Raw genomic sequence first — 24,017 nt, forward strand, 5'->3', positions numbered from 1 at the left:
CTGTCAGGAGCACTTTTCAACTTCAAACTTTGTTCCCAGGCTGAAGAGCTGGCACAGCATTTACTTAAAAAACAAACCCAAACAAATAGCAGCAAGTTTCTGACCTCAGACTTGCTTCTCCCTGCTAATCTGATTCCTTTTAAGGGTAGAAGCTGGTGGCTAACATGATTTCTAGTGAAACCCCGTGTGTAGTTGAATATGAGAGTGCTGAGTTTTGCTGGGGGTGCTGTTAAGAATGTCATGTCCTACCAGCCCATATCCAGTTTCTAGAAAAATCACTCAGTGTGTCTTTTGCTTTCTTTATATTGTCATATAGCTGACCATCGCCGACATGCCTTTTTAAGGTTAGGCTCCTGTCCAATGAGAACAAGAAAATTTAACTCTTAGGTCCCTAAACAGTTCATTTTGATCTTTTGCTTGGCCCCATCTGTCTTGCCCCTTCCCATTGAAATTAACCTTACAATAACAAGAAGCTCCTGCATATGAATAGTGAGTCACAAAACCCATCTCTGAGTAATCCCTGAGCACCTTCCTGCTGTGATCCAGCCCTGAGAGATGAAGATGTCCTCTTAAAAAATAGCACTGCTCTGCAGGGGGTTTGGTCTTGCTCCTGCAAACACTGCAGCGGGTCTCTTGCCTTACTGGAGCTTGTTATGGGCCAACCAAACAGAGTTTGTAATACATAAATGAAAAAAGAAAAAAAGTGCCTAATCCACTAATAAAATGTAGCCACCTCGAGGGAGGAAAGTGGATTAGCGTAGCAGTCTGACAGGCCTCAGTCCAGAAATAATTTTAAGGGAATATGTAAATATTGCAGGTTTTCTGAGTTTTGCTTCCTGACTTGCTCTGGGGGAATACTTTTTGCCAGCAAACGTGGTATGATTGCTTTATTCACCCAGAGACCGGTGGTTTTGCATTAATAGGTAGGCTGCGAAGCCTGGCATGGCAAACTGCATTAGAGGATGGGGGAGCATGTTTTCGGCTGGTGCTGTAGTGCCTTTATGGTGCTTTTGCTACATTTGTCCTTGGGAAGGGTACAGGCTTGTGAGGGGGTGATGAAACCCTCTGCGCGAGATCACAAAGTGGTGAAAAACGTTCATGTGTAGAAGCTGCTGAAGGACTTGAACCTTCCCATGGGAACTTTGTGAGCAGCTGAGAAAGCAGGGTCTTCTGCGCCCCTTATCCACATCCATCCTTCTGTGGGATTCCTGCGTGGGCACTGAGGACTCCCAGCCATGTCTTTCAGGCCGTGCTTAGGGACTAGTGGAAGGGACCTAAAAACGTGTTTGAAGTAACCACCATTTCTACCAGCCACCATCACGGTTCTCTCCGATATTTGCTATTACTGTTCTAATACATAATTGCCTTTAAAAGATCTTTTGGTGTGTTTATTGCGTATACTCTCCTGTGGCAGTGCATTGTTTTAGTTTGTGATTGGCAGGATTGGTCATGCAATATTGTTTGTGCTTCCTGATGGCTGGAGGATCAACGCAGCTGCCTCTGGGATGGATATTGGCCCATATGAATTGAAAATTTAGTTTCAGTGACTGACATTCACTCTGAGAACTCTGTTGCCTGTCAAACTCAATTGCTCAAATGTCTGTGGGAAACCAGTGGTGGTATGTGAACATGGTATCAGCAAATCCATTTTAAAAAATATAAACCAATGTTCACTGGAGGAAAAGTGAAGCATTTCTGCATTATTTGGCCTAGAGTGAATGTTATAAGCTCATTTGATCCTCTTTCTTTTTCTGTCATCACATTTTCATGATAATGTGCTTTTTATATATGTGTGTATATATATATATATATATGGTATTACAATTCGTCTGGTCCCTAGAAAGATCTTTAATCATCTAGACCATATATGCAATAACGACTTAAGGCAAAAGCAAAGCTATTAATTTTGCACTTCAAAGTCACAGTTTTTCTGCCTAAAAAGCGTATCTTAAAAAGCTGCCACTCTGCATCCTCATTCTCAGTCCATCCATACCTCTGCAGCTGGTAACCCAATCACCGAAATGTTGCGCTTTATTCACAAATGTGCGCAAAAACGGCACTCAGCCCTGTACAGGATCCCCTCCTGTACCCCCTGCTGCGAGGAGGTGCCTAAATCCCTTGGGGCAGTTAGACACTGCTGAGCCCAGGCTCATAAAGACCCCGGCCATCCTTTTAGCCAGACTGTTGCTGAGAGCCTGCCAAGGGAGCAGCGACAGAGGGGCTCCCTTGGGGCCGGCAGTTCCCCTCCTGCCTGTGTTAGTCCCAGGCTTCCCGGGAGAGCTGCTCCTCCATGGCTCCTGCCGATGCTGGCGGTCAGCAGTGTTTGCCATTGCTGCGGGTCGGCCTCTCTGCTACGCCACGCTGACTTTCTGAATTGTGAATTTCTGCATTCTTTGTACTTTGGCCATTTGCAGTCCTGTCAAGCATTCCTATGAACACACAGTGCTTTTATTCTTTGGGGTTTGGATCTTTCTAATTCCTCAGCCTTGGTGATATTTATTTTGTGGAAAAGTGTTTGAGGGGAGATTGTGTACCCTGGAATCTTTTCACCTGTTCTCTTTTGACAGTCTGAAATGTTACCAGCTTTGAGTTTGCTTCAGTGTTGCCTTGCTCATGTATTCTGGAAGAGGAAAAAACTTGCTTGGCCCACATGCTCTAGATCAGCCATTACTTTTAAGTATCTCTTTCAAATTCTCCCTCATTTGTCTCTTAGCCTGCTCAGCTGTCCCACTGTGCTGTTTGGGGAGAGGGATTTACAGGCATGACCTTGTCTTGATTCATTGCTTTGTTAGTTTTGGCATTCTATGTATTTTTAAATATAGCTCTTCCTTTTATAGGATTAAGTATTTCTGTTTTAAGATCTTGTTGAAACACACGTTTCCCTTCTCTCCTATCTTAGGCTCAGCAGCTGATCAGCACAAGGCTGTAGATCAGAACTGACTTCTACCTCCTTCAGACACTAGTTAGAGGAGGCGATGCTGAAATGGTTTGAGGTGTGCTGACCAAGGAGATGACTGGGGCTGGTATTTCTGTTAAATGTTGGTGCCAGCTGTCACTGGAGAATTCACATCTTTGGGAGAGTTAGCAGACCCAAGCAGGTAAGACTGGAGAAAAAAAAGGGACAAGAGTAGAATGAAAAGCTGTCACATTTTCTTTTCTCCCCCCTCATAACATTGTCTTTGTAATGCTGCCATTTAAAGACTGAGTGCCTATCCAAGGGCTGAATTTAATATATAATGTTGATTTAGGTCACAACTATAAGATTGCCCATCCATCCATCTGGTACAAAGCAATAAATACAAAATTTGTCTGAGATGACAGACCAGCCTCTCTGCTTGCTGGCTGAAGTAAATGTGCTCTTATCATGGTGTGATAGCCTGGCCAGCCCTGACAGTGGATACCTAGAATCACAAGTTTATGGTCTGTCAGCCAGTGCATACAGCCATCCATCAAATATTCCCCACTTGTTATACCTAGAAGTCAGAACCAGGGAGGCGTTAAGCAATGAGTGGCAGAGGGAGATTATCTGCTTTTATACATACATTCTCTAGGCTGGGAGGCAGAAAGCTGGGACAGTTGTACTCCTGTGGTCTCAAAGATCACCAGAACACCACCTGTGAACATGCTTGGATCAGAGAGGTCTGAAATGGCATAGAGGAGATCCTTATCCTAATTTTTTGGCTATACCTTGCTCTCCAGCAGAGACTGTAGCGCTGAGTTTTTAAAGTTTGGGCTGTTCCTTGTTGTAAACCAAGAACAGTTTATTAAACAAGGCCTGGGTTAGTGCTTGAGTGTCCCTGTGAAACAGTAATATCACTAAATAGCCAGGTTTTCCAAGGGGAGTGAGAGTGATCCTGACTTACTCATTGCGTATCTCTCCCAGCAACGTGGCACCCTAAGTGACAGGCATGCTCAGGGCTGTGCACGTGCCGGTTAAAAACCTTGGGCCTGCCGGACTAATCTTGGCTTCTTGCTGCATTGTGTGTCTGTGGGTGCTCAGGTGGAATCCTCCTTTCTGGGCTGAAAACCCCCAAAGCAAGGCTCCTTGAATCTTAAAGGGTCCCTGCAGTTTCTAACACAGTTAAAGGTCCTTGTCCCAGTGTCCTCACTGAATTCCGGTTTCATTCTTTATGCCCCCTCTCAGGCTCCTTTCTGGGACCCAGTACTTTACTGGTCTCCAGCTTCCCAGCCTGCAGAGTCCCATGGGATGGGAGGTTGTGTGGAGAAAGGAAGGAAGGGCACTTCCTTTGGGTGGACAGGGCGATCCAAGGTCAGAAGTAGGGAGCCTGTGAAAGTCAGAAAGTGGGAGCAAGGGATGAATTTCAGAGGAGAGGCATCAGCTGGGGGAAGAAAGGGTTTTCTTTGGGCTGGGCAACTGCATTTTAAGAGAGCTGAGTACCCACAGGAATTCTTTGCAGAAATGGCTAACTGTGGATTCTCAATGTCTCTCAAGACCTTGCTTCTTAAAAAGCCTTTCAGAGTACTGTTACTGCATGGACAAGCAATCAGATGCTTGGGAGACAGGTTTTGCTACCCTTTTCCTGCTGAGTTGGCCTCACATCTCAGGGTGCAGAGGTGTGCTAGGGGATGCAAGGAGGGAGCGTTTCCATGGCAAGAGGATGGAAGCTCTGCTCTCTGAACAGCTCTTCCCTGTCTTCCCTGGTAATGCAGAGGCAGGCAGGGAAGCTGGAGGGGGTTTCTGTTAGACAGTCAGTCAGTCATTTCTTGATGTTTATTATTTATCCTCCTGGCCAAGCCCTCCCCTCATCCCTGCCACTCTGGGCGATGGGGATTTTTGTGATCTCTGAGCAGCAGAGGCTGGCAGGCAGCCTGATCGATGCTAGCAGCTCATTCTCAGACACGTGAGAGGAGAAACATCAACAAGGAGAGTTAGAACTTTATTAGAAGAAACCTAGACACAATTGACTAAGATCTCATGTTAAGGAGAGCACATGGGTCTTTTCAGGATTAAAAAATACACATATATAAAACACCTTACAAACAAAAAAAATGGTTTCCCCCCCTTCTGTGTGTGAATGTTTATGTATGTGTACAGGGAACTGTACCAAAGCTAACTATGTATCAGAAGCAAGGATTCACAATCCCCTTCAGTGGCCCTAAGAGAGGGAATGGCTCAGTCTCCTCATAAGCTTGTCCCCAGCCATTCGCTTATGCAGTCCAAAGTTGGGAAGCTGTGGTCCATATCTGAAAGGGCAGAGTGAAAAACAGGGAGCACCTTAGCTCTGTTTAGCAAATCTTTTTAAAAGAGGGATGTCAGCTCTGCAAACATATCTAGAGTGGGAGCTGCCTACAGATTCACCCACCAGATTCACTGTGTGGTGTTGGCTGCTCTGAGACGTTACTACGGTGGAGAGCGCTGGTCCATGGGTGGTTTCTCACACCATATGTGCTAGGAGTGGAGATGAAGGTGACCTGATGGCAGAACAGGGGCTTGCTGCAAGGACAAATATCCTGGCTTGTACTGTCCAGCAGGCTTGAGAGAGCAGCCAAGAGCTGAAAGATGTGCAGGACCTGGAGAGGACTCTTGCTCCTTGCAAAAGATGCTGAAGTGTTTTGGTTGGTTAGGGAGAAGACATAGGCCGTACCTCTTCTGCAGATAAACAGAGGATTTTTTTCTCTCAAGTTGGCGGATGGCAGCACCCTTTCAGCAGCATTCAGGTTGCTTGAAAGATAAGGTTAAAAAGAAGAAAAAACACTTTGTTTCCAAATGATAATTCCTCTTTTTTACTAGTAAGATATATGTTCTCACAGGAGAGTGTCTTTCAGTTAATGGATGTCTTGCTTGGAACTGATGACATAAGTATCTTGGGAAAATTCCTTAGTCTTCATCAACTGGTCATCTAAGTGATATCTCCAGAGCCAGTCTGCTGTGCTGATTTAGCAATGAGGAAGGGATTCCGATGTTAGATATGAGGCAGCTGTGCGTGGGGGACCATGGACATCCTTATTTATGGGAAAGTTATATACACAGTGTCAAAAAATTCAAGTAGAATTTATTGTATGGGTAAACTGGTATAAAATATGTGGGCTCATGTAGAGAAAGGGAGGGTTAAAAAGAGCGAAAATAAAGCAGATGAGAAAGTCTTTCTTTCAGAATGCCTACTGGTGTGTTTCTGATCCCTGCAGGTGAGAGAAGCTTCAGCCTGGTATAATTGACAAGCTGATGTAGCAAATGTTGAATAGACACCAAAGAAGATGCAAGAAGGCTGAGGTCCAGTCAGTCTGTGGCATACAGTGTCACAGAGGTTACCTGCTGGGCAGTCTCAGGAGTCTGCTGGCCTGTGCTCTACCAGGCTAAGGACGGTGAGTCTCCAATCCCTGTGGGTCACGTGATGAAAATATGGCCGAGAGCTTCACCTCTTGAGACTGGTGCCTCTCTTCAGTGCGTGTCTCCCAGTGGCTGCCCCTGCCTTAAGCTGTGAGAGCTGCTGTCTGCAATGACGTTCACTGAAAAGGAGCAAGAGGGTGTTAAAACAGAGAGAGGTTAGTGGCAAGAGTCTGGAGTGCACTTTGCAGAAGTTTTACGAAGTGCTGAGACGGCTTCTTCTCCTCATCTCTCCTGGAGACCGGTCACACAGACAAATCATCTGACCTTGCCTTGCTGCTGGCACGGCTGGTCTTGCTGAACCGGCGCTTCTCATTGAAGTAGTTCTCGGGGAAGGCGGGTGCTGCACATTCATTGGCCACCTCCGGACTCTCCATGTAGCTGGACTTAATGAAGGGCCCTTCACCAGCAGCATCCTCCTGGCCCTGGACCCTCTCGGTGGCAAAGTTGGCGGTGTTCTGCTGGGAGGCCGTCTTGTTGCTGAAGGGAATGATGAACTTCCCATTGGGACTTGACAAGCACTGATTAAAATCTGGTGGAGGAGTATACATCTGGGCCCTTTCTACTTGTGGGGCGGACTCCAATCTGCCAGAGGCTGTGCTGGGGCTGGGTTTGTAAGACCGGGAGCACCTCTCTTTGGCTTTCTTCCAGCCCAAGTGGTACAACTCAGCCAGACTGAGGAACAGGGAGAGCACTGCCACAGCCAGCATGAAGACGATGAACACGTTCTTCTCTGTGGGACGGGAAACGTAGCAGTTGACAGGGTGGGGGCAAGGAGACCTCTGGCAAATATACAGGGTCTCCAGGAAGATCCCGTACAAGACGTACTGTCCCACAATGAAGGCCACTTCCATGGCAGTGCGAATCAAAATGCTGTAGACATAAGTGTTCAGCAGACTGCCCCTGAGTATTATTTTGCCTCCTGATTCATCCCAGCAAGACAGCTCAGCCTTCTCTGGCACGGGACACTTCTGCTGGTAGTAAGTGTCACCGCTGTTTTTCATCTCTCGGGCCTCTATTTCTGCTTCCTTCATCTTCCTCTTCTCCTCCATGCGCACTGTGTGCATCGCGTGGCCCATGTACACCAGAGATGGGGTGGAGACAAAGATGATCTGGAGGACCCAGAAACGGACGTGGGAGATGGGGAAAGCCTTGTCGTAGCACACGTTCTCACAGCCAGGCTGCTGGGTGTCGCACATGAAGTCAGACTGCTCGTCACCCCAGGAGGACTCAGCTGCTGTACCCAGCACCAGCATCCGGAAGATGAAGAGCACGGTCAGCCAGACTTTCCCTACCACTGTGGAGTGTTTGTGGACCTCCTCGAGGAACTCTCCCAGGAAACTCCAGTCCCCCATTTCTGCTCACCAGGAGGGGTGAGAAGTCTTGAAGGGAGAATTCGACACAACCTCTGTGGGAGAAAACAGAACAGAGTGGTTCTAAAGAGGGTTAGAAAATGCCCAACCAGGAATGCATGGAGTGGAACAGTTTGTTTTGTGTTGAAGTAAATGTTTTCATTTGAGCTGAAATGGATGAGGTCTAGCTTGTTGAAAACTTTGTTTCAGATCCACTGAAAACAATGTGCTGTGTTGTTTTGGTTTTCTTTAATTCAGCTACTGAAACAAAAAATGATCTTTTTTTGCATAATCCAACTACAACCTGTTAAACAGGCTGCCAAAACTTTGGGGGTGAGCCAGGTTTATTCTTGGTTCAGAAAGTCCTTTCACTGCGGTCTGCATATTGCATCCTCTGTGGACTGTGTAGTTAAAGCAGCATTCATCTGTCTACAGATTGTGCTCTGGGGAATCCTTAATGGGCTGATCCCTTGGGAGATAAGACTGGAGTGTACAGCTTGGTCTGAGCTGTGCTTTGGCACTTTCATATGTTGAAATGCCTGCGCTGACACATGGAACAGAGCTCACCGCTCTGGGCTTCATTTCTGAGCTCGATGCCACACTGAAAGAAATGCAAAGAAAACCTTCCTGACGCCCACCTGCCCCTTGCCCATAGGTTTGCTTTGGTTTTGCAGTGTTGCCAGTTGCAAGTGTTTCATTTATAAGTTGCAAATGTTTTGGGGAGTGTAAAGACTTTGGCAAGCTGTGCCAGTCCTGTAAACCTAATCTGTTGTCACCCTGTCACACCTCTCTGAGAGGGAGCTGCTGCAAAATCTAAATGGTGGATCTTGCTTCCTCCTTTTTTCTTAAACTCAGACAAAATTCACAGTTCAAAGGACACAGACAAAGAAAAATGCCTCCTGGGAAACACCTACCAAGAACCAGCAGCTCCTGGGAAGTGCCATTTGGTGGGTGGTCCGATGAGAGGAAAGGTTTGGTGGGCTGGTAGTAAAGTTGTAAAGTGAGGATGGAGGAGAGCCTGCTTCAGTTTTGTTTCTGACTGACAGACTGTTTCTGGCCAAGTCACTTAACCTCACATATAAAAAGAGAACGATGGATTTAATCCAGCTTTTGTGGGGCTCTGTGGGAGTGCTTGAGCACTCATTTGATCCAGTAATACTCACCATACTTACCTTCTCAGGGCACTGCAAGGCTGTCCCTTGTGCATGAGTTAAGGGCTAGGTGCTATAAAGTGTGCAGTATTACCCTGGAGATAATATTCTCCCACAGTCACTCTTTTTGAAAATACCCTTTTAATAAATGCATGAAAAAATAATCATCATAATGAAATATTAAAAACACTACACAAGACAAATCCCAAAGCTGTAGGGACCAAATTGTTAACTCTCCTTCTTTATCGTCCCTTGTCTTGTCTTTAAGAGCCAATTATTTTTAGTGTGCGAAGAACATCTGTGGAGAGTAGACACTATTAAAAGCCGAAAATTTACTGTAGCAGTACTGTGTAGATATCCTGTGAGAAAAGGCTGGAGAGCACAGAGATACGCTTGTTGGGGGAACACTATCCCCTCCTCTGGTTATGTGAATGATATCATTTAATGTAGCCATGCACACGATGATTTATGCCATCACTTGTTTATATGTGGTATCCATCTGCAAGGATGGATGGGACAAAGATCAAAAGCTGAATTCTTGAACCCCTGGTGCTGCTGAGGGCTGTGTGTGGAAGGGCGAGGGTTGCCCAGGTAGGGAGACAGGGAGGTGACCACTTGCTGCCCCATCGCCTGTCAGCAGCCATGTGAGAAGGGAGAAGGGGTGTACCAGGAAGCAAAGGATGGGCTTTGGCTCTTTCTTGCTTTGGCAGGCATGCTGCAGTCGTGCTGATGTAGATCCTGGTGACTGCTTGGCATATGCAGAAGCTTTCATCTGCTGCCAGCTCAGAACTGGAGGAGCAGTAACACAGAATCAGCTACTCTTTCTGACTCCTCTTGTCTGCACTGGTAAAAAGAAGCAAATGTGTGGGTCTGTCTTACCTCCTGAAATTTCTTTAGTGCACTTACTGCATTCTGGAGAAATTAGCATATGGATTCATTCTGTGAGCATCAGGGGATTAAATACAGGCAATAAATCAGTGATGGGAAATATTTACAGACTGTTGCACTGAAATCAGTGTTTCCAATTCATTTTTTTTTTCCCCAGAGTGCAGACAAGGCAACCAGCTATCTACAGTTCAGTGTACAGGTGCATCTGACATCAATATGCCGCACAACTGTACATGTGGAATATTCCTTCTCAGACAGCATGAACAATGGTGGGTGTCCTAATTTTTTCCAGGTGAGTTTATGTTGTTTGCAAGTGCTCCTATTGCTCCTGCTGTTGTTAGCTGACAGCTGCTTTTTCTTGATTCACCTTGCTTGTTAGGGTAAAAATGAACATGGTTCTCCCTGGCTGTGCCAAGGCTGAGTTTTCCTGCCTGCCATGGGCATGTGCAATCACAAACTGAGCACCTCTTCCCATCATTTCTACCATGTGCAGGTAGTTTGGGGTTTTTCCATGGCTTGTTTTCCCTAGGGAAAACCTAGTCACTTGCAAACTGTAAAAATCAATGTGTACAGAACACAAAGTGAAGCAAATGTAAGTGAAGAGGAGTCCAGAAGTAAAAAATGTTAATGGATTTGAGAATAACACTAATTCATCTGCCTCACACATGCATAAAATTTTCCAAGAGGATGTAAATCAGAAGGATGCGAGGCTGGCAGCCATGAGGTTTAGGCCACAGATGATAGGGCCATTTCGTCTGCTCTTCCCCGCTGGCTGTTCCCCTGCCCAAGCTGTTTAAAGGAGGGGCTGCCCAGAGATGCCTCATCATCATCCTGCTACAGCCCCATAGAGAGCTGAGGTGGCTGCTGCAAGGGGGTAGGTGGCCGCAGGAGAATGGATTTTGGAAACCAAAAGAAGGAGTTTCTCTCCTAGAGTGGTGTTTTTGGCTTAGATGTTTTTTATTTATTAGCGAGGGTTTTTTTGCAATGCCAGGCCAAGGGCCTTCTAGAGCAACAGAAGAGAGCATCTAGCTCTCTGCTGCCAACAAGCAAAGAAGGATTGTGTCACCTCCTGACAGCTTTTCCTGGCTATGCAGGACGGCGTCTGACCTAGCCTTTCTCCTCAGGGCTTTACTATTCTTGGGGATTTTCCATATAGTACCCTTTCCTCATTCCCAGACTACTGCTGTCCTTGCATGCTTTGACCTCTCAGTGTGTGAGCATCTGCAGCTTTTTATATTCCTAGTTTGGACTCAATTGGACAAGTCTTGTCTCACTCTGGTGTGACTCAGCGAAAAACACCTCTGGGTATCTTTGCAGGGTCTCAGCACCTGATAGAAGACTGTCTTGACAGCAGTCATGCATATTCATGCAGAGTCCTGGGCTGTGCCACTGTCTGGCTGTGCTTTTGGCTGACAACTTTCTGCTGGATCAACAAAGGAGCTGTGCGCAGTCATAGGATCTTGGCACTGGGAAACGTGTATGTGACAAAGACCAGCGCAGCCTGGCACACACCCAGCGATGTGGCCATCCCAGCTTAATCATCACCTAGAAGGCTCCTAAAGCTGGGGAAAACCGAGTATCACACTGCAGGCCAGGCGTGGAGACCACTCAGCTCTGGGCTGCCTTGTGACTGCCAAATTCCATGATAAAAATACCCCAGCGGGGATGGCACCTGCTAGTACATGAGGCTGGCTCGCCAGCCACGGGCTGCGCTCTGCCATTCCTCTTTTGTGCTACCTTTTTCTGAAGGAGGGGAAGTGTTGCTCTCAGAGCAGTTTAGCCCATCCCCTTGGTGATGCCGCATGCTCTGAAGGACAGGCAACTGTTTCGCATCGCTGCTGCTTGCTCTGGCACTCTCCTTCTGGTCGGCCTTGCCAGGGCTTTGAGGAACAGCTAGGAAATTCATACCAGAGCGCCAGCAGGGCTGTTCCTGCGCAATCATCTTCTTTATAGGAGTTTATTTCCCCAGGGGTTGTTAGGAAGAAAGTTTTCCCCTCTTTAGAAGGCAGACGAGACTATCAGCAGCGATATAAATAGCTGAGCTCGACACTTCACGCTAACTTTTCCCACAAGGAAGGTGACAGGAGGTCGCCATCTCTGCAGGATGTTTCTAAAATAAAGTGGAGAGCCTGATTATAACACTGTTTCTGCTCTCCCTTGCTGGGCTCACCTCTTCCCCTTGGCAGGTCCCAGGGGTGTGTGGAGAGGCTCTCTGCGCTTTGTGTGAGGGAAGCGCAGTTCCTGGGGTGGGAAGAAAGCAGCAAAGTCAAAGCTGTTGTATTTTTGCCCAATCTGCTGTGTGTGATTTGCTCAACTGAATACAAATCTGATAGTTAATCAGATGTCCCAATGAACTGTGAGGCTGAGATGTTTTGAAGAGGCTCACACCCCAGACTGTGTGTGGAGGCCACTCAACAAGTCCATCCCCTCTGAGCTACCAAATGGGGAGGGAGCCATCTCCTTTAGGTACTGGGCACATAAGAAGTGACAGCCCCATGCAGTGGAGCATCCAGGCTGGCTGTGGCATGGTCAGTGCCTAGGAATTGCTTGTGGCTTTCCTTCCTCCAGCTGTGTCACCTCATACCAGGTCCAGGCCAGAGTGTGGCACAACAGCTAGCTAACTCTGCAGGGGATGCAGGCAGAGAATTTTTTCCCCTGTGTTGACAACTGCCAGTCTGCAGCCAGACCTGAGTGCTCCCTGCACTGCAAAACTTGGCCCTCACACCTGTAGTCATTTAGGAAGGACACTTTCAGCTCTGCATTGGAGGTTAGTAAATGCTGCTTTGCTATACAGCTGTACCTTCATACTGTTAGCAGTAGTCCAGCCTCACAGTATCGATAGGTTGCAAATGCTGCTGCATCTTTATCTTGCAGCTGGTGATCACTGGGGTACAGAAGGAGCAAACTGCTTGTTCAAGGTCACTGTGTCAGTGGCAGTCTGGGGACAGAGCTCAGGGGTTGTGACTTGAAAACTTGTGTCCTTTTTTTCTGTCCACTTAGACTTGCTGAGAGTGATGCAACGCTGTTTCTACAGACCATAGCCCTTCTCTCCTGTGCCCCAGGACAGTACTGTCTTGGTCACCTGAAAGAAATCCCTCTCGTGCTACCCTTCTACAGCAGGTACACCTGGCAGAACCAGAGGTTCTCTTTTGGGTGTTTTTTTGTGCTTTGCTAAGATATGAACATCTTGTTATTTCTGGCAGAGCCTGCAGCTGCTGTCAGTGCCCAAAAGGGAGAAGCAGCCTTTTCAGTGTACATATGCAGTGGTCCTTTGTTGCCAGGACCTGGTCAGGAAGCATTTTGGGGGCGCATGGCTTACAACATTAAAACATGAATGAAGTTAGAAATGTACTGTCCAGCATGGGTGTTGATGCTTTGAATTCCAGAGGCTTTTCAGAGCTTTGTGACATAGATCAATGCTAAAGCCCACCTCAGCATATACCTTTTTGTTCACTGTTTACTGACGTTGGCTCCTTCAGATGTGTATACAATAGACAAGGAGTGACTCGTTAGGCATTGTTGTCCAAGCACCATCCCTCTGGCTTCATATGTGCATGCATATGCTTATAATTAATTTCTGCCTGAAATAGGCCAGTTCTTTAGTCAAATTTGTAATTCTGATCCACGCATGGATCTGGACTAGATAGGTTTGTACTTCTTTATGCTTTATAAAAAAAACCTCTCTGACATGTTTGCATAGGTTCCTTTCTAGTTCCTTGGGTTCAAAGTCTTGTGCTGAATGAGTATCAGGGAGAGTGAGTGACTTTGACCCAGCGCTTAAATCTCATAGGAGAGGCAGAGCTCCGTGTTAAAAGCTCCTGTCCTAGAGGACAGACATCCACTGTTTCTCATCTTTCTGCTCCTCCTGAGTTCACTGCAATTTCTGGAAGGGTCATGCTGGTATCCAGACCACTGGCCCTGCTTGCAGTTGCAAACAGCTTGTTATTCCTTCATGAGGTATGCTTTCCCCCTCCTTTCCAAATGTGGAAAATCTCAGAGTTCACAAAAAACAGAGTGGGTGAGAAGATAAGGGAGTTGAATGACCTGTCACCTCCTGAACACACACCCACCCTGACGCACACAGACACACAGACAGAGGGAAATCACTCAACACCTCCAAGTGTGTACATCAGGAATGTGTTACACACATAGATGACAGTATTATGTAGAATATTTTCATCTGATGGTGGAAGCTGTAGACTCCCAGTTAGGTGAATTTTTATTATTTGTCTATCCAGGCCATCTAATGCTAATTTTTCCCCTCCTTGGCAAGGGTCAAATTGTGCTTTCATATATCCAGATATTAGGGAAAAGCTCTGCCTGATGTACATGCGGGAGACCAAGAACAGAAAAGACCTTGATCTCAGATGAATCAAGCTAAGCAATGAATTTGTCCCACTGTGTTTGAAAAGCCTGCATCAAGTAATTATGTGATAGTGGTATCCAGGCTTACATTTTGCATGCAGGGAGCGCCCTCTAATTCTCTTGTGATTATCTCTGTGCCTTAAAGAAGCATGGGTCCTTAGAGACCCCAACAAATATAACAAGACTATGTTTGGGATAAATTAAATGAAGGCTCATGTGCTTTTTGCTAGAAAAAAAACATAAATTCTCGCTGTGATGTAAATATTGCAAAGAGGCTAATGGACAATACTCAGCTTACTCTTTAACTAACAAGATGATGAGCATCCAGTTCAGGATTACAGAGCTTGGTGCTCTTTACAGTTTCTTTATCTTTCCAGGGAGAAGCTAACCTGTATGAGTTTGCAGCTGATGCTAAACTGGGCAGTGCTGTATACAGGAGAGAGGACATCCAAAGAGAGCAGAGGGAGCTCTGGAAAACAGAAACATGCCGAGAAATTTGGGGACTGCAGCAGTATAGCAGTTCTTGATCTCTGCTGAGAGAAACTGATGTTAAGCACTGCTTAGCCAGTGTAGGAGGCTGGTATAAGGAGACATCGAGCTGATGGCAGGCATCACATTGGGCCCAATAGAGCAGAAAAAAACCTGTCCATGTCATATTAGGCTGGTTCATAGACTACATGAGTTGCAGTGTTACAGTGTTGAAATAAACTGGAGAGGTAGTGGGAAAAGGAGAGGACTCTCATTCAGACATTTCCTATCTTCCTGCCTCTTCCTCCTGTGTCTCCCTGCCTATCACTTTCCTGTTGCTCTCCTACAGTCAAGCTCTCCTCCCAGAGCCCTGTCTCAGCTTTTCGGCAATTTTGGCAACTTAACTCTCTACAGCATGCAGACTGCTAACACTTTCAGCTTTAAAACCAGCAATTTTCAGTAACTATCTACTCCCCACTTAGTGCTACCTTGTCAAATCTAATTTCTTATTTCTTTCCAAAAATCCATAGGATTCTCTTTGGTACAGCCTCATTGCTGTATCCTTGCCTCAAGTATTTAATTTCTCATTCAGGGCAAAGTCTGGCTATAACTTGTGAGTGGATTATTTTATATATTCAGTGTATGTACATATATGTGCACATTCCCCCCCCCCCCCAAAAAAAAAAAAAAAACAACCAAAAAACCCCCCAAAAACCCCAAAACCAAACCAACAACCCCAAACCAATATTAAATTTGCAAAACCCAGCAGTAGGGAGTTAGGAAATGCTGGAGTTACTGTTCTCAGTCATCTTAATTCAATCTCTTTGTGCCTGTGCCTCATAGCTATGAGTCTTTAACCACATCCTCACATTGTCACCTCATTCTTTGCACAGGATGCCTGCCTTGTTCTGTGCCAGCCTGGCTGGGGCTTTCTTGAACAGCAGCTATTCAATGTTTTGTTTTCTCCTCATTGTTCAGTGGGTGGCCTGTGCCTCATTTACTGTACATTATTCAAGTCCAGTTCTAAAGACAGAATTATTAGTTTCCTCATGGGTTTTCCTATGGCTTTCATCACAAGAGTATCTGATTGCTTCACAATTATTAATTTACTTATTATCATTACCACCCGGAGGTGAGGAGATGGTGTTAGATTAGCTTTACCACTGAAGAACTAAGGCAGTGAGAGATTAAGATAAAAAATGTTTATTAATTTTGGAAGCTGTTTGGAGGTGCTGCTAATCTGTTTTTTGTTTTTTGGGTTTTTTTTAGTGTACTTAGCACTATATAACGTATGTTCAAAGCAGAGCTTTATCTGGTTAATGCTGGAGTGGGAGAGTTTATCACTTCCACCAGCTGGACCACATCTAAAAGTCAGACATCCAGAAGATGAGAGACACCACTGAGGGGCCATTTGTGAAGAAATGTGGCTTAAGTAGTTTGCCCCATCATGACAGAGAAAATTGGAGTAAGAAGGAAGAATTAACCCCGGTCCTCTTGGATAGCTTTATCTGATTTTAAACTGGAGACGCTTTTTCTCCCATCCCACTATTCCCTCCCTCTTCACCAGACATCCAAATGCAGCTGAAGACCCTGGAGCTCTGCAGCAGTCACCCTCTCCGGACTGCTTTGCTTCCTGAGTGACCCTGTGCCCTGACCAAAGCATCTGTCAGCTTTTCTGCTTCTAAGGGAGAGGAGTTTCATATGGAAATTCTCAACCATTCTCAAGGCATGTGTGTAATGATAAAGATAATGAAGAAAGACAGAAATGTAAGTGTAACCCCCTTAGTTCTTACATTAAAAACCACTGACCCCTCTTTAAAGATACACTAGAGGGACATAGAAGCATGCACCTCTATGCTCATTACTTACTCTGTGGCATGAATATTTCTTTGTTTTAGGAAAGAGCAGGCATGCTAGAGTATTGTTCATAGAGATCTCTCTGTTGCTTATCAATAGCCATAAAATTTATTTTTTTCCCTCTCTTTATGCATTCTTAGCCCAAAGATTGAAGTTTCTCTGATGCCTCTGGGAACTATGTCTAATTTTAAGCCTCTGTCCTCATGCCTCATACAATAGCACCCGAGGTGTGGAGCAGTCTCTGAAATGTGCTCCCTAATGACTTGGTATAGTGCTGAATTACTCATTCCTTCTCGTTTATTTTCAATGCTGTGAGATAAGTTAGAAAACAAGGGCAAACGTGCAGAATGTGTGAAATCCGTCTGAAGGTCAGAAAGAGAGGCTAGGGTATGAAGCTCTGTATTTTCTGGCAAGGTTTAAGTTTTTCATGTGAGAGCCTGAAATACTAAAATATTGTGATAATATATACTGTTGAGTGGAAAAAAACAACAACCCCAAATAGTTATAGTAGCAGGAATACTTAACATAGTTCCCAAGCGACCAGATCCTGATGAGTATTTTAAACCCTGAAGCCTCAGGAATTCTCCTAAACTACTGTTCTGGTCCCAAGGAGGGGAGTAAGAAAGTTAGAAATCTTCTGCGCTCTTCTCAGAGTAGATTTTGAAAAGACCAGCAAGTGCAGAATTATTTGACTTCTGGTGCATACTGAATACTGTGAGGCTTTTGAATAACAGGGGTTTTTTTAACCTGCTCCTAGCTGCACACACATATGCACACATATATTACATGCATTAAGTTCTTTAGCCTTAAAGGGAGGATCACATAGGCAGCAGTAGGAAAAACTCTCGCACATACTGCTTCACCAAGGTATTTTGACAGGTTTATTAGCATGGAGGAAGAGTTCAGCAATTAAGGGTCATTCAGCCTGTGACTTTTTTAGCTGAGGTTTGTCCAGAAATTCAGAAATTACGTGATCCTCTGATGGTTCTTACGGCATCCCACATTCGGGGATAGAGGCACTGCCTCAGTTTACCTGAGTTATTAAAATCAGAGCGCCACAAAGCTCATTAGTCATGACAAATGGTGAGTAAAATGACCCTTTAGGAAATCAAAGGAGTCACCACATATCAGAGGTGGCAATTAGCAGGCAACCTTTACACTCATTGTCATTGCTTCTTTCCAGGTAGATGTGTAGTGGTACTGTGTTTTCAAGCTGAGCTATTCTTTGAAACATGTGGTGGCAATGCTAGAAGTATTAAATTATGGAAATGTAATTGAATAATTATTCCAAGTACAAAAAGGGAAAAAAAGAAAGGCAAATAAAAAGAAGCAGCAGCTGCTAGTGGGAGAGGGTGTTTGTCCCTCTAGGTCTGTGTGCCTCTCTGCTGAGGCTGCCCTGGGCAGTGTTGGGATGGAGAAGAAAGGCATTCCCCCAGCGGCACACGCAGTACGGGTGACTGGGAGATACGAGCAAGGCACTTCTCTACATTTGAGTTACGTTCCCAGGCTCCATGTCACACACCAGCCAGGACTCAAGAAAAAGAAACTGCAACGTTTTGAAACCATCCTGCGTGCTTTGGAATATAGGCGGTTCACGCAGACACTTGATGAAGTGTTTATACCCTGAGAGCCTCTCATAGGTAAGAGTTCCCTTCACCACCCTCCCCAGAGCAGCCTGACAGCATGCTGAAATGGGATCTAACAGAAACTGCAATTTGCACATTATACTGTCTGAGGATACTTGAGGCTCTTATCCTGCTTTCCTGTACATTGAAATCTATCGGTATCCATGTTCATTGCAGGGAGGTTTCCTTGGCATTTCTGTAGCTGCCTGTGGCAAAAAGTTTAATTTTTAAAATGTCCCAAGCCCATCTTGTTACTTGGGAATGTTTTGGAGAGACATTGAAAGAAAAAGTAAATTTTTAAAGTTATTTTTGGCCATCCATTTTTTTCCTGCTTCACCAAGCCCTTCTCTCCCCTCATGTTGCTTTCCCCTTGAGTATAACAGCTTGATCTGCCATCAGTGCTTCTGCAGTTTTGTTACTTCCCCCTCATGGTTACTTACCTGTTTTCCGGTATCTTGTCTTGTGTCTCCTTTCCTTGCTTTAGCGCTTTTCCTTTCTGTAGTTGAGTTGGAGTCCTTGTTCTTCTCAGTTGCTTGGTTTTATTCCTTTAATATGGTTCTCTCTCCCTTCCTCTCTTTTTCTCCACCCCCTTTCTATGTCACTTTCTGTCTTCCCCACTGCCTCTCTGCCTTTCCCCCTCTTCTTTCTTCACCTACTTTTCTTGTCTCTCCCACCCCCTCCAGCTTAATCTTTCTATTTTCAAGCCTAGTTTCCTGTTGTTTTTCCTTTAAAGACCATAGATCTCATTCCTCCCTCTCCATTCTCAGCCTCTCCCTGTGCCACCCTCCCCATGCCGACAGGATGCACTCGCTGCCGGCTTTGCGCTGTCCCTTCCACTTGCCACTACTGCTGTTCCTCACACCTCCTCCCCCAGATAACATGCCATGGTCTAAGCCTTCCTTAAACGAAAAGAGACAGGATTGTCCCACAGTTACACCAGCCAGACCCTGGGAAGCTTTTTCCATGCAAGACATCAACGAAGGACATTTTTCTGACTCATTCAAGCTTAATCTGGCAGAGCAGAGCTCATATGGAGCAGGGTCCTCCACCTCTTCAAATAACATAGGACATATCTGCTGGCTTGGACTTGGGGGCCCAGCACAGCTGCAGCTTTGTCCCAGAGGGCACCCAATGCTTCCCAGGAGGGTTTTACAGGTCTCCTTACCGATAAACAGAATAACCTGCCTGTCACGAGAGGTGTTTTTTGACACACCACCCCATCTCCACCCCTGCACATGGTCTGATGCACAAGCATTTGGGCCTTTCTAAAAAATGCTTTTGGCACATCAAATATCCGAAGTTCTTGTATTTCATGTACGTGTCAAGTCGAGCCTCTGAGTCCTGCACATCAGGCCCCAGAGAGGCGAGTGAATCAGAGAGGCTTTCTCAAAGAACCAGTGTCAGTGAGATTTGCACAGAAGACTCTGCTACCTGGAGAACTGCGTACAAGCTTTGGCGGGTGTCCCTCCAGCAATCCTTCCTGCACTACAGATGTCTCCCTTCCAGAAAATTGCCCAGTGGTCCCTATGCAGCAGCTAGAGCAGATCATGAAGCAAAAGCAGTCCAGAGACTAAGACACAGGGCTGGCAACTCTTCTAATCTGATCATTGTTCCCCCGCTATTTGAGCGTCCCTTTTAGTCACAAGATTGAAAGCCAGCCTACAGAGGGACAGGGCTGTGCAGAAGCTACCTCTGGTGGCATGTCCTGTGTGGACACTCTCACTCTGAGGTTAAGAGTACAACTCCTTTTCAAGAGGGCTGAATCCTCACTGATGGTTAGTGCACGACACAGAGTGCACAATAAATTCCCATAGCAGCTCAGTTAACTCCTGGTATGGAGAAACTCATAGTAATTTTCCACTTTACTTCTAACTTTATTGAAAGGCCTTCTGTGACTTTAAAGAAAATGGGAATGTTTCTGGAGTTGTTTCTCACTCTCCTGCCTAGCAGTTGTATACCTGTGATAGAATTTCATGGGAAGGAGAATATCACTGTGTCCTTTTGTCTTTCTGGAGTAATTTCCACGAAGCATTAATATATAAAGTCCTGTTGATTTTATGCCAGTGGAATTATCAAGGACTTCATCATAGAAGTGTCCAAAAAAAGGTGTTAATAATACAGATCTAGCTCACAGATGGCTTTGGGATAGGCTAACTAAGGCTTGTCAAGTGTTTCTCACGTGCTATAGAGAGGCAGGTCCTATGGGTGAGCTGTCAAATATAATCCCCTCCCTGCGTGGCTGACACTTTGCTGTACACTCAGGCTGATCAGGTCTGATTCTCCCTGCTCACTCCTTTGCGTTTCCTATCCCAGTACTGTTCCTGAGTGGCATACTCATTTTTCTACAGAGTTAATCTCTGATTCCAGCTGATACAGTCTAGTTCTGCTGAATGATGAAGGAGGGGAGAAGGTTTCTGTCCAATACGTGCACGTGAGGTAACTGTTACGAGCTCTTTTTTTTGGTGGTGGTAACTATGTGAATTTTCATACACAAAAAGGAAATAGGTGAAGGCAGACAGGGAGGCAAGAGACAGAAAGGTTAGTAGAGATGTTGTATGGATACCTCAGCCAACCCGTCAATGTCTCGTCCCTTCTTTTCCCTACTGCACCCTCTTCAAGGGAAAACAGAGGTGTCATGGCAGCTTCTTCAGCTCCACAGCTAGAGAAATAGCTGTTTTGCCCACTGGTAGGCTGGGAAGAAGGATTTTTTCTCCCCTCCCTAAGAGACTGCTATGCAAAACTTGTATGACTTGAGTGAGGATAGCAAGTGGAAGAGAATGCTCCCCCAGACAGTGGGAATGAGGGGAACAGCTGACAACTTGCCATGTGCAGCTTGCAGGTCTCAGCAGTTTATGATGCTGTGGAACGGATTTTGAAGGAAATCAGAACTAAAGCCAGGAGGTAAGGGGAAAATAGGACAACATGTACCATCTTTTGATCAAAGGTAAATAGCTTTCTTGGGCTAAGATTCCTGACCCTCTAGGTAAAGGAAACATAGCAGACCTTATCTACCTGGACTTCAGTAAGGCATATGATATGGTGTCCCTGAAGAAGCAAATTAGTGGAGAAGATTCAGCGGAAGAAGACAGAGATTATCAGAGAAACCCTCAAATAGGTAAGAGACTGACAGAATTGAGACACCAGCTCCCTAATAGGTTGAAGGGAAGTTACCTCGGAGGCTTCTCAAAGATTGCTTTTAGGACTGATCTTTTTAATATGTGTTAATTACCTTGGCACTGGAAGTAGAAATGCTAATGAAATCTGCTGAAGAAACAAAGCTGGGACGTATTGTCAGGGCAGAGGTGGATTCCAGTACTAGGAGACCTGAAGGCTCTTTGTGACTGGATTGATCGAGTTGAGGTTAACTGGGAAAGAGCAAAGTCATATACTAGGAACTTGTTGCTTAGAGAGTAACAGTAATCTCTCTTAGCAATTGGGAGTTCCTAGTTGGCAGGACCAACATGGGGAAAGTCCTGGGTGACGGTCACCAGAGGAGGAGGAACCAACGATGCTATGTGGTGGTGGAAAAGGCAAATGAGCTTTCAAGACACAGCAGTATTTCCAGTTGCAGTGAGTGAGCTTAATGTCACCAAGAGGATGTGAGGCCCCACCAGAATAGTGTGTGCAGTGCTGCTCACCCACATTCAGGAAAAATATTCAGCCTGGAACAGGTGCAAAGAAAGGCAACGGGGTGATCAGAGGGACAGAGGGTGTCTCTCGGCCAAGAGTATGTTTACTTATCAGTCACAGAAGTGACTGCAGAGAGATATTTGAGCTGATTTGAAAATAGATGCAGTGCCAGTTTGAGCTTTTTTGCGTTAATTATTTTGCATTGAACTTCATGCTAGTGCAGCTACCCAAAGTAATTAAAACACGGTGTGATGTGCCTGCAGGGTGAATACTGTAAGAGAGCTTAGTTACTTAGTGTGGCAGAACAAAGGTTAAGAGAGGAGAGATTTGCTGCCTGTAAATACTTTCAGAAATTGGGGGTTGGGAAAGTAAGTGCTAGGGAGAGAGGAGAGCTACATAAGCTAAAGGACAATGTGGCACAAGAATAAATAGATATAAATTGGCCATGAATGAATTTAGGTTGGAAATCAGAAGGTTTCTAAGCAACAGAGCAGGGAAGGAGGTGCTGGAACAGCATTCTAGTAGCACAAGTGAGGGCGGAAACCTAATGAGATTTAGGACAGAGCTTAGTAAGTTTAGAAAAGGCCATTTGTTTTGTACTTGCCTGTTATTCAAAGGGATTGAACCTGATAATCCAAGAGGTCTCTTTTTTATTCTATTTCCTGTACTTGCCTTACTGCCTTATCAGAGCGGCTCCCTTTCACACAGAAGCCAGGTAAATCCTGAATAGAATTTGTGTGATGAGTTTTTCGGCATTGATCCCATGGATATTTAATGGAGGATTCATTCTGTGTTAGGGATTTAAACAAACAAAAAGAGCAAGGCAAGACAATGCATAGAGAAGGTCTGCAAATGTGCAGTAGTATAGATGAGAGCTCACATATGAAGGAGCTTCTTCACATAAAACAGATGTTTTTGGAGCATCTGGCTTTGCTGGAAGGCTGTTTCAAATGTGGATAGATGCTCTCCTGAGATTGCAGAACTTCAGGAGACTGTCTGAAGGGAAAACATCTTCTACTTTCCTGCCACTACTGAGGACTTTTGTGCTTGAGGAGGATATCAGATTTACTGCTTTGGGAAATTTCAGAAAAAACCAAAATCCAACAGTGGTTGAGATAGAAATTTCTTGTATTTCATCTTGATGCCTGGCCACAGCACTGCACTTATTCTGATTCGTCATATTGTCTCATGCTGGACAGGCACCTCTAGTACCTTCTCTAAAGCACCAATGGATGCTACCTTCCTGGTGAAATATTTTATTTAAAATCCCCATGCGTGAATATGATGGAAAAAGAAGGACGGGGAGGGAAGTTCTCTGGTATATGTTAGACCTCTGGAGACAGCTTGGAGGCATCCTCTAGCAGGAGGCAAATTCTCAAGGACAGGCTGGGCCCAAGGGAACAGAAGTAGCATGTGACAATGGGCCTCTGAATGAGGGGAACAGTTTTATAGTCCCAGTTCCTTATTTAGTAAAAAATCACAACATTCCATTATAGATGGGTGTTTTCTCCTTCCCAGCCCAGAGTACCAAACCAACCCAGAGAAAAGAGGAAACAAGAAACAGCAAGGTGTGAAATGTCACTGTGTGTCAGTGCCAGTAAAGATTTCAGCAAGAGAAACTGGAAGAGGATTTCATCTCACTGAGCAGAAATGACTATCTATCCCAAAGCAAATGCTTAGTTGTCAGCTTTATGTTATTGGAAATAAAGTATGGCACTCTCTCAGCTACTGCTTCCACTTCTCAACTCTGCAGCATCTCTGAGTAGTTGAGAAGTGCTTTGCAAATGATAATGTAATTACAGCTCCTATAAATTCTCTCCTTGCTTTACAGGTGGAGGAACCAAACCACGGAGAGCATAAAGGATTTGTTCAAAGGATTAGCAAGTCATTTCCAAGCAAGGAGTCCTCATCTACTTAGCCACCAGACATTCATCTTGTCCTGTACACTTTCAGCTAGATGAATTGCTGCTTTACAAAAATATATGTGTGTATACATATATACATATATATGTTTCCCAAAGTGAGAAGAAAAGAAAGAACAGACCTTTACCTCTTTTTGCTGAGCCTGCACAGGTAGAGGGAGGAGCAGGTGAAGTTGACTGAAGGGTGAGCTTTAGCACAGCACCTTGGTCTTGCTGGAGCCCACCTCTCTGTCAGTGTTTGGCTCCCAGAGGAGATCCGTGTCGGAAGGAGGACACTCTGGACAGGGTAAGCAAACCCCAGTCAGCTCCCAGGAGCTCAGCCTCCTGCTATGATCTGACACTGGCTCACTGGCTGGAGATTCCCTCAAGCCTGGAGGACCGATGCTGAGGAAGAGTATCTCCCGAGCTGTTCC

At 45.4% G+C, this 24,017-nt stretch overlaps 1 protein-coding gene across 2 annotated transcripts; it reads right to left on the reverse strand.

The window, feature by feature from the left end:
* Positions 1-4,885: 4,885 nt before the first annotated feature.
* GJA5 (gap junction protein alpha 5) lies at positions 4,886-24,017 on the reverse strand. 2 transcript variants are annotated; one of them, XM_074900935.1, is made up of 2 exons: positions 23,733-24,017; positions 4,886-7,754 (listed from the first exon to the last, which is right to left on the reverse strand). In XM_074900935.1, exon 2 carries the CDS (start codon positions 7,699-7,701, stop codon positions 6,592-6,594), a length of 1,110 nt encoding a protein of 369 aa, XP_074757036.1. In that variant the 5' UTR covers positions 7,702-7,754; positions 23,733-24,017; the 3' UTR covers positions 4,886-6,591. The 2 variants fall into 2 exon arrangements, with proteins under 2 accessions (XP_074757036.1, XP_074757026.1); XM_074900925.1 differs by lacking the exon at positions 23,733-24,017 and adding an exon at positions 18,493-18,850.

The sequence above is a fragment of the Athene noctua genome, chromosome 1, assembly GCF_965140245.1.
Source record: "Athene noctua chromosome 1, bAthNoc1.hap1.1, whole genome shotgun sequence".
NCBI classification, from domain to species: Eukaryota; Metazoa; Chordata; class Aves; order Strigiformes; family Strigidae; genus Athene; species Athene noctua.